This window comes from Sinocyclocheilus grahami, unplaced genomic scaffold (genome assembly GCF_001515645.1).
Source record: "Sinocyclocheilus grahami isolate Dianchi unplaced genomic scaffold, SAMN03320097.WGS_v1.1 scaffold317.1, whole genome shotgun sequence".
Taxonomy (NCBI): domain Eukaryota; kingdom Metazoa; phylum Chordata; class Actinopteri; order Cypriniformes; family Cyprinidae; genus Sinocyclocheilus; species Sinocyclocheilus grahami.
This window is the reverse complement of record NW_015505496.1, coordinates 479,792-490,357: the sequence shown is the minus strand read 5'-3', so window position 1 is coordinate 490,357 and position 10,566 is coordinate 479,792. Positions and strand designations below refer to the sequence as shown.

General features: G+C 38.0%; 1 protein-coding gene across 1 annotated transcript in view; it reads right to left on the bottom strand.

The window, feature by feature from the left end:
• Positions 1-5,614: 5,614 nt before the first annotated feature.
• Positions 5,615-10,566, bottom strand: part of pdzd2 (PDZ domain containing 2) — an 86,390-nt gene continuing 81,438 nt past the window's right edge. The window contains exons 22-27 of the mRNA XM_016294376.1: positions 8,164-10,561; positions 7,672-7,789; positions 7,200-7,301; positions 6,713-6,986; positions 6,448-6,582; positions 5,615-6,288 (exon numbers count right to left, since the gene is read on the bottom strand). Of these exons, the coding sequence (XP_016149862.1) occupies positions 6,122-6,288; positions 6,448-6,582; positions 6,713-6,986; positions 7,200-7,301; positions 7,672-7,789; positions 8,164-10,561 (3,194 nt within the window). The 3' untranslated portion in view covers positions 5,615-6,121. The remainder of the gene's footprint in view (positions 6,289-6,447; positions 6,583-6,712; positions 6,987-7,199; positions 7,302-7,671; positions 7,790-8,163; positions 10,562-10,566) is intronic.

Here is a 10,566-nt window from a genome sequence, read left to right as displayed (position 1 = left end):
TCCACACATTTCTGCAGGAAAGGTGTGTGTGTGTGTGTGTGTGTGTGTGTGTGTGGCTGTGGTCGGGTGGCTCACTTCTGCAATATTTCTGTCATGAACAACATTAGTAATCTGGGACTTGATGTCTCACAAAATGAAAAGTCTAAGGATGAAGGGATCTGTGGAAAATTGTCACTTTCTACCTCCCTTTCTTCAAAACCAATATGTTGAATGAGTGTTTAGATCTTAGATGTGCAGTGAGGTCACAGTTAGATGGGCAAAGAGCCAGACATTATCCAGTAGGCATGCATGTGTAATGTGTTAGCGAAGTTGGGATTCATTCATTCGCTTGAGATGGTCTCATTTCCCTTCCCTCCCTCCCTGTAGACTGACTCCAAGACTGCAAGTGATGTAATCCATTAACTTAGCTTGCAGGAACCACTGCTCTGTGACACACGGTGAGGAGACAGATCTGGACGATTCCTGATGGAGCTTAAAATATACTGTATACAATGCGAGCCCAAATTGTGAATGACTCATCTCATTATTTTGATTTTAAACCTTTGCCTGCAACACAAATCTGTATGTCAACCTCAAGAAGTCTTGATTCACATTTAAAGTTCATGATCATCTATAAATCAGCGTGACCTTTTAGAGGGAGTCTTCATTGCTTTGTTTTAGCAAAAGTTATATTGATGTTTCTGTCTATTTCCAAGTTGAAATAACAACAACAATCAGACAGCTGCAGACAGTCGATGTTATTTTGTTCTAATTAATCAGTCTCTTGGTAATATGGTGCATACTAATTGGGCCAGTGACTGTTTTAGGCTTGTAAATCACCCAGGAAGTTTTTGCTAAATTGTCATTTTTCCTATTTAACCTATGTCTGTCTGGACTACAACTCCCATAAACCCCCATACCTGGAACTGATTACCGGTCTCACCTGTTTTCCAATCATGAGGACTATATAAGATGCACTCACACACACTCACTTTGCTGATTATTGTTAGCCTGTAGCATTCCCTAGTTCCTGTGACATTCCATGTTTCCTTGTTTTCTTGCCTTGCCTTGCCTTTTCTCTTGACCTTGGACTGTTTCCCTCGTTTCTGATTATTTGCTGCCTGCCCTGACCTTCGCCTGTTTTGTCTCGTCCTGGATTATGATTGTTTGCTGGTGTTTGACCTTGCCTGTCTGACTACGATTCTAATAAAAGCCTGCACTTGGATCCACTACTGCGTTGTCACTCTCCCAATGTTACAGCTACAGTATGTTAATATTTTGCATACTGTTGGGCCTATGCATTTTGAGATAATAGTTTATTACAATGTTTGATTTATGGTCTTATCTGTACAATATACTAAACAATTTTACTATTACTATTTTGGGTCGTCACTTGATGTTAACTGGTCATGAAGCAAAACCAATTGAAAACCACTGCCCTAGAAACCCATATACTGTACATGGCCTATATGCTTACATATCAAAACCTTATAATTCTCACCTTGCAATTCTGCACAATTCCATTTTGCTGTACCATAGCTATTTGAGTGCATGAATTACATAAATGTAATTAAAAATAATACAAAAACTTAGATGCCAGCACGACATCTATGCACGACATGTCTAAAAACCAAAAGGTCAGAATCTGAATATAAAAACTGTCTCTGTATGAGGTTCTGAGGACCAAAGAGAGCACATCAAGATTTTTTTTTTAATAGAAAGTTAATTTGCAGAATGACAGAGAAGTCTTTCTTTGAAAAAGGAACAAAGGGACAAAGTAGGGGCACAGGACTCCCAAGGGGGAGGCATAAAGTCAGCTTCACATGTTAGATTACTTCAAAGCGTGAGATAGTGAAATGGAAAAGTGCTGTTTCCCTCTAGAGTATTTTGTGCTTAGCAGTGAAAAAAAAACAAGTTACTTTTTGAAGTTTGTTAGTATAAATGATTATTAATATACATTAATTTACTGGTGCTGCTAAAATCACACCATGCTAAAAACAAGCCTTCAACAAAAACAAAAATGTATATCTTTCTTTCTTTTTTATTTATTTATGACGTATTGATAACATTCAGTGTTCAAACATATGTGGAATAATGTTTGTGCATTAAGACTTAGCCATTATATAAAGAAATAAACATTTAGTGTAAAAAAGATTGTATTAAAATGGGGAAAAAAGCAAAACAGAAGCATTTTGTCTAGTGGTCTTTTGGATCTCCTTGATGTTAAGCCTACTCACTTTTTCCATTCTAGCTGTCCGGTCAAAGGGTTTGAATCCACCCACAATGTTACCATTTCTTCTCTTTGTCTGATGTGATAAATGTCACGTCCAAAAACTATCAGCGGTTTCATTGCAGTTGAAGCCACACACGCAAACACAAATAATGTATATTTTTGGAGTTTGTAGCCCAGGTGTGATACGTCAAGCTTTCTATTGCTGACTGGAATTTCACACTGTTTTTGTGGCTTTTGATCGTATGACTGTTAAATGGAGAACAGGAAATGGGTGAGAACTGAAACTGTGACATTTTAACAAGTGTCAGCTCAGTTTTAATTGACAGTAGAACTCATGTAGCCTTAGGCTATGCAAATCTCCAATAGTTTTTTCACCTTACATTGTTAAATGAAATAAGTGCCATCATTGTTCCAGAGAACAAACTGAACATACAGGCTAGGCTTTTCTCTCAGAGAAATGTGAAGGGTCTTAAACTGAGAAGAAGATATTTTTGTCAGTTATCTCAGACTGTCAGCTCTCGTATCAGATTCAGTCAGTTATGCTCAGACTGTCATCGACACCTGGTAGTATAGAGGATCCATACGTTTGTAATATTTATGATTTTGTTTATAAACTGTTGTGACGATGGTTACATCAAGCTGTGTATTGAGATAGACCTACATATTCTGTCTGCTGGCAAAGAGAAACCAGCAACAACTCAAGTAAGTCACAACAGCTGCAGTTTCCATGTTTAGATCATTTTGTAATGGCTGAATCATAGAAAGACATTCACAGAGAACAGGGGCGTATTATGAGGAGATTGATGTCTGCCAGCGGTTATTGAACTCTTAGCAGGTAGAGTGAGGTGGCGGCGGTTCCCAGGAGACTGTGGCCACCATCTGGACTGGAAAGAGATGCAAACAATCCCCCCTTCACGAAGTCCCCGTGTGCTGTTGTGCTTGCCTTGCACTAATATGTAGAAAAAAATAAGTAAAACTGAAAAATGATAATGTGGTAAATGAACCACCCAGTCTGATTTAGTGGCATAAATATACCCAGCATGTGTAAATGTTTCCTCAGGCTGATGAAAAGGATGAGCTGAGTACACTCTTAAAAATAAAGGTGCTTCAAAAGGTTCTTCAAGCGATGTCATAGAAGAACCATTTTTGGTTCCACGAAGAACCGTTCAGTCAAAGGTTCTTTAAAGAACCATCTCTTTCTTACCTTTTTATAATCTGAAGAACCTTCTTTCGCCACAAAGAACCTTTTGTGAAACAGAAAGGTTCTTCAGATGTTAAAGGTTCTTTATGGAACCATTTAGACAAAAATGTTCTTCTATGGCATCGTGAAGCACCTTTATTTTTAAGAGTGTACTGTCCTCCACAAAAATGACATTAAGTCCATTACATTCTCTTTAGCGTCCATTACGTCCAAAATTGCGGCAGCAATCTGGAGAAAGGTTCAAGGCAAAACGTTTTGAAACAGAAATAATCAATACGCTACTGTTCAAAAGTATAAATTTTCTAATGAAATCAATACTTTTATTCAGCAAGAAAGTTATTTAAGAATTAAATTGATCACAAATGAAAATAGATATTTAATGAAAAAAATTCAAACAAATGCTGTTCTTCTGGACTTTCGATTCATCATAGAATCCTAAAAAAAAGTATCACAGTTCCATAGAAATATTAGTGTTTTCAACTGATAATAATAATAATAAGAAATGTTTCTTGAGTACCCAATCAGCATATTAGAGGGATTTCTGGAGGATCATGTGACACTGTAATGTCTAATGAGTAATGGCTGCTGAAAATGTAGTTTTGCCATCAAAGGAATAAATTACATTATAGCTATTTTAAATTGCAATAACATTTCTCAATATTACGGTTTTTACTGTATTTTTGAAAAATGGAGCCTTGGTGAGCACAAAAACATTGAAAAAGCTTACACCCCACAAACATTTGTACAGTAGTGTAAATGGAATAATTTTGTAATGGTTAAATATCTGTGGAATATTAAAAGGAATTGCATGACACAAATGCTATATTCAAGTCAGAGCCAGGCAATGACGCAAAAATATTATTTGTGATATTTGCAGTGTTAAAAACCATTACAAAAACATCCCTAAACGTTTATGTATTTACTCTAATTGAGCATTTGCATTGACTGCTTGAGCCGATGATGTCAATGAAAGTGTGTTTAGCACCAAACACCACTTCAGTCTGTTGTGCCTCTCATTAAGAGCATGTAATGTTCATTAATATGCAAATAAGAAACGAACAACAAACAATAACAACATTAACCTAAGTAACTGCATAAGAACTACTAAAAGCAAAGATTTGCAAAGACTTCAAATTAAATGGATAATTCGCCCCCAAATATGCAGATTCATATAAAAAGTAGCAATAGGCAATATTGGTGCACGAGTAAAATGAATAGCACATTTAAAAAATATCTGATGTCTTTATTCACAAGGGCAGAACAGAAAGTCAGATAGACAAATGAAATATTCATGATTGTTTTTTTTTCCCCATATACACTAGTTAATACACTTGTGCTTAATACTCGGCGAAATTAAATTACAATAAAATCAGTGGGAGCCTCAATATTTTACACAAAGACAATTCAAGTAAAATAAAACAAAACAAAACAACAACACTGATACATTTGATCAGGGAGACAACTCTATTGAAAGTCTCAGAAGGTAAACATGACAATATTCACAGCTGAAAGAAAAGGATCAAATTTTAATCAATAATTTTAAAAGTCTATACTGCATTCTAATTAAAGTGTGCTAAGGTAACAATACTTTTTCATTCTATGATTGTATTTTAAATGTTAATAACCTGATTGAATTCAAGTATTTAAAGGTGAAGCAAGTGTAAACACTGTGGCTCTGTCATCTTGTGCTTCGACCAATAGCATGAGTCTGGGGTACAGCTTCCTGTTTTTCTGTAAAATGGCCTGACAGATGGGGGTGATAGGAGTGTTTGGAAAATTTCTGCAAATCTGTTTGCAAGTGGCACTGAAATGAAACACTTTACCTTTAAGATAAAGTAAGTCAATACCGAAACCCCCTATAAATTGCAATCATTAAAAGGAACAATAAAATACCGGTAAATTACTATGATAACAGAGAAAAAAAATCCACAAAATTCCACAAATTCATTTTAGTCATAAACCAGTTCAAAACAAACACTAATTTTATAATTCACACAGAGTTTGATATCTACGTTGGTCTACTGTAATCCATTAGATCAGGCAAAGTGAACACAGTCTTTAGTGGTCTGCATTATCACCATATAATCATAGCTATACATACAAACCAATTTTCACAATATTGGAATTAAATTATATTATACAAGGGATGCATTTATTAACAATTAACAATTAGGCTTAAATGTCTTCAAAAAGTCATAAAGCACAAATTACTATGATAACAGAGAAAAAAAATCCACAAAATTCCACAAATCCATTTTAGTCATAAACCAGTTCAAAACAAACACTAATTTTATAATTCACACAGAGTTTGATATCTACGTTGGTCTACTGTAATCCATTAGATCAGGCAAAGTGAACACAGTCTTTAGTGGTCTGCATTATCACCATATAATCATAACTATACATACAAACCAATTTTCACAATATTGGAATTAAATTATATTATACAAGGGATGCATTTATTAACAATTAACAATTAGGCTTAAATGTCTTCAAAAAGTCATAAAGCACGTTTTTGAGATACAAAGTTCAAAGACATCCTAAAAATAACTTAAGCCTGCATATGTGAGTCTACCACAAATCTGCAGAAGCCTCGGTTTGTATAAAAATCAATGTGCAACAAATTCTCCATCATAGAGATCCTGTAACAAACTTACAAAAAGAAATACAAAGTCTATGTACAATGAGAGTCCACCACAGATCAGACGTCATACTGAAGTCCTGGGTTTTCTGATGACTAACTGGACGGGACCCTCAGAGACTGTTTTAATGATGTTCCATGCATCGTAGTGCATAAGGCCCTGCAAAGACCAACCGTTGATGGCTAGAAGTTCATCTCCGACATCAATGACCCGGGACTGTTCAGCGGCTCCTCCTGAGTGGTGACAAAAACACACAGTCTGAACGGTACACTCTTCCTGAACCTTTCTGTCTTATCATGCTTGGAGATGAGCTAAGTGTTCTCTTGATACATATATTACAACTTTTGTCTCCTCCTAGTGGACGTCTTTAAATGTTTGTGAAGAGCACTCACCACGGAAAATGCGTTTGATGTAGAGAGGTCGATCTCCACAGGCAGATGCTTTGCCTCCGTCTAGACTGAACCCTAAACCAGCCGTAGTCTTCTGTAACTCCACACTCAAAGCCCCGTCTGGTCCCACTTCCACACCTACAAAACACCAAGAAGCCAATTAGGAACCGAAAAAGTGATTTACTCTATAAAAACCCAAGCCAATAAATTGAAGACCGATAACGGGTTAATCTTTGCCACAAGAGTGACAATGACTCGAGATGCTCACTTGTTTTATGTTCTCTGATGCTGTCTCTATGACCTAGAGCAGGACAGATTCCAGTATGAAGGGGAAGTTCTTGTTTAGGTGATGTTGGCTCAGTGTTCTTGCCCTTCTGGATGATCACTAATGCCTGTTTCGGCAGTCTGGTCTGATGAAGGCAGGACAGCGCCTCTCCGTGTGTGATCCCACTCATGCTGGTCCCGTTTATTGAGAAAATTCTGTCTCCTCTGTGAATGGTACCTTCCACACTTGCCACCCCTCGAGTGAACACCCGATGGACCTGCAACAAATGAAATTTCAGTTTACATTTCAGTACTAAACTTAATCTTATTTGACTCTGTTCCTTTAAAAAACACAAGGGGGAGATCATGTATAATTATAAATGTTACTAATAATGGTTACTGATTTTTCATTTATTGATTCATTTATTATTTTATTTCATTTTATTTAAAAAAGCAAAAGGTTTCAGTTTTACTTGAACAAAAGAGCTTACAGTCATGAATTTCTGCTCCAGATCTACTCCTCCGGCGATGCTGAAACCCAGTCCAGATCCTTGCTCTTTGGTTAAGATCACAAAGGAAATGCCATCTTTAACCTAAATAATAAGATTCATGCTAGATTTGTTAACTTTGTTTTTTTAATCAAATGAAATATAGAAAGCTATAAATAGGGTCCATATAAACAATGGCTGTTCTGTTAGGAAAATAGACTGATAAAAATAATCAAAAAGTGACAGTTGAAAAATTGTGAGTTTTATAAATATTAATAAGCCCACACAAAGGCATTCTGTAATTGCTGAAGGCATATCTTCCCCATCCTTTAAAAAGAAACTTCAGAATGCCAGATCATCTTTATACTTAAAATATTAGCTTTCTAAATAGACATTAAAACAATTTGATATGTAAACAAATAATTTTGTATAACATTTATGGACCATGAAAAAAACCGAGACATTGATAAATTACCTCTGAAATAGTGTTTGTTTCCTGTATGAGACTTGTCACATCCACTTTGGTCGTGAGGGAACACAGAACATCTTGCACTTTATTTTGGTCCAAAGGAGAAGATTCAAGGTCTTTCAAACTGTTGAAGAAACACAACACCAATATTAGCTGTAATAGTTTGTCCTAGTCAGGAATGTGTTAAAATGTTATCAACTAATGGTTGCTGAATATATTGGATGTTGTTTTCATCAGGAACATTTGTGCAGTGTCTCAAAACACAACATTGAAATAAAAAATATATTATTCGTGCTGAGATATGCAACCCTAACGATAACATAAAGCACCACTAAAATATAAAAACTTAAAACTTTTAAGAATTTAAATGTAAAAATTATAAAACAAAAAGGCAAACTCAATCAACTAGTTGGTTGTTGGTGGACAAGTAAACTATTGTAATCCATTTACCATAAACTTTTTTTTTTCATTGCACATTATAAACAGGTCTTCACTCACCTTATAGACCAGCATGAGAGCCCTGTGATCTGGCCTTCATGTTGGTCCCCACTGCTGGTTGAACCAAGAACCTCAGTGTCAACACTGCTCACCACGGTGCACTGCAGGTTGTGTGATGTTGGGTCTATGGATCTGCGAGGGTGAATTTCCAGCTCTGTCTTAAAGATCACATTTCCAGGGTCACTGGTGAAATCCTCAGTACACAGCTTGTCCAGTTCAGGCATGCTCAGTGCCCGTATCTCTCTCAGTTTTGAGCGTGACAGGCCTCCATGGCCGCGGGCATTGCGGGAGCGTAGTACTGGTGGTGTGTGTACAGCGGGCTGGTTCTGAGAGGCCTCGTTTCTCACCTTCTCCTTCATAACAGCTTCAGTGGTTCGGTTTGGAGGAGTTGATTCAGAGATGGGGACAACTGAAGTGGAAGACGAATTCTGTGGATATGGTGGAGATGGGGTTGAGCTCAAATTGTCTACACATGAGCTGAAACTCCTCCTCAAAGAACGGCTGTCACCGGACTGACTGCTAACAGATCCAGCATACCCAGATAACCTCCGGTTCAGAGGTGGCTTTGAGTTATTTGCATAAAACGGTATGTCTATACACTTTACAACAGATCGATCAAAGCTGGCTAGATTCTCAAAGGACTGGATTCTTTGACGAACTGAGAAGGGGTTTGGGTCAAGAGACCAGCTAGTGTCTGTAGAGCAGCTCCTGCGGTCTAGTCCCCTTAGGAACAATTTGGATTTGCTTGTTTTGAGACTAGAAGCAGTGTCTTTATTATTTGAATTCCTGAGGAGATTTTCTTCCTGGCCATTGCAATCTTCATCTAGTTGTTGCTGAGAACAACTAGATGAAGAATTGGTTGATTCTAAAGGGATTGTGGGTCTTCTATGAGAGGAGTCTGAATTTGATTCCTCCCACTCGACTTGATCAACCAACACTGAGGCCAAGTTTAAATGACCTGCATTCACAACTTCTTTGCGGGTCAGCACAGGTGTAGACGAAGAGGATGAAAGTCGTACCTCAATGAAAGTTCTTTGAGTGTTGACGACGGTGACCTCTGATTTTGAGACTTGCTCCATTAGATCCGAGACTTGCTCCTTCTTGGAAGGCTTGAGTTCTTCTTTGGTGGTGTTGATGGAATTTGTTTTTAAAGCACTGGACACAGTTGGTTGACTTTGGTCAGTTTTACAAGAAGTAACCCTGATCTTCTCAGACGTTCTGGTGGATTTAGGGCTTCCAGTTGGTGTGGTTCTCTTGGAGAGAAGTTTAGGAGACTGACTTGGGGAGCTGAGAGCTTTTTTCTGTCCTGGACTTTCCATCCTGGGCGATCTAGAGATAGACTTTTCTTGGTCTTTGGATTTACTCTTAATACTTAGACCCTTGAGTTTAGAAGAGGTATTTGACTTTTTATCATCAACTTTGAGTCTACTTCTCAGCAGGGGTGAGACAGGGGTGTCATTAGGGGATTTAATTCCCAAAGATTTGATACAATAAGAGGTGGATTTACTCTGGGTTTGGGAGAGTGATGATTTCAAGTCAAGTACAGGAAGAACTTTCTCTCTCTCCTTGTCTTTTGGAGCAACTGTAGAGGAGGCCTGCCCACTAGTTTTGCCACTGGTATAATTTAATGCCTTGGGCTCTGACACAGTTGATCCCAGTGGCACTTGCCCAGTGCTGAGCTTCTCTACTGACAGAGATGCATCTGAGAGCAACTTAGTTGTCCTCTCTTGACTTCTTGGGGTGACGTGACAGTTGCTCTGAGTAACAGTGGGATAAGTGACACCTGTTGGTGTCTGGCAGATTTCAACTGATTTTGAAATAGTTTCACATTTTTCATCAGTGTCGCAGTTTGATGGTGTTTTCTGAGATGCACAAGTTACCTCATGTTGTGTGGGAGTGTGCCCACTATCCCAATTTAAGAGATAATCACCTGAAACTTGAGGGCAAAGTGGGTCCGGTAACTCAGAGACAGAATGACTGTTCTCTTGCAAATCCTTGTCTTGCATTGAGAGTGAAGGCGGGTTGTGGATATCCATACTAGCAAGTGTCTTGTCAACAGTTTGGCTATTGGCAATGCTTTTTCTATCTGTCAGAGAGCTGCCCTCTGATTTGCTGAATGCAGGCTGACTGACAGAGCTGAAACAGAGCTCAACCTCCTCCTCATCTGAGTCAGTGTCCTGAGGACCCTCACATAGACCTTGAGATGACCCTACTTTGACAGCACTGTCTGCAGAGTCACTCTCAGAGTCACTATCTTCCACCAGACTGTACATACTTGGTTTCTCTCCATATCCTTTCTCTAGAGGGACAATGTCCTCTCCCAGATTACTTAAGTTCCTTGAATAACTATTTAAAAATGTCTTTCCTACAGGAAAATGGCAAGCGCTGTTCCCCACATCTAGG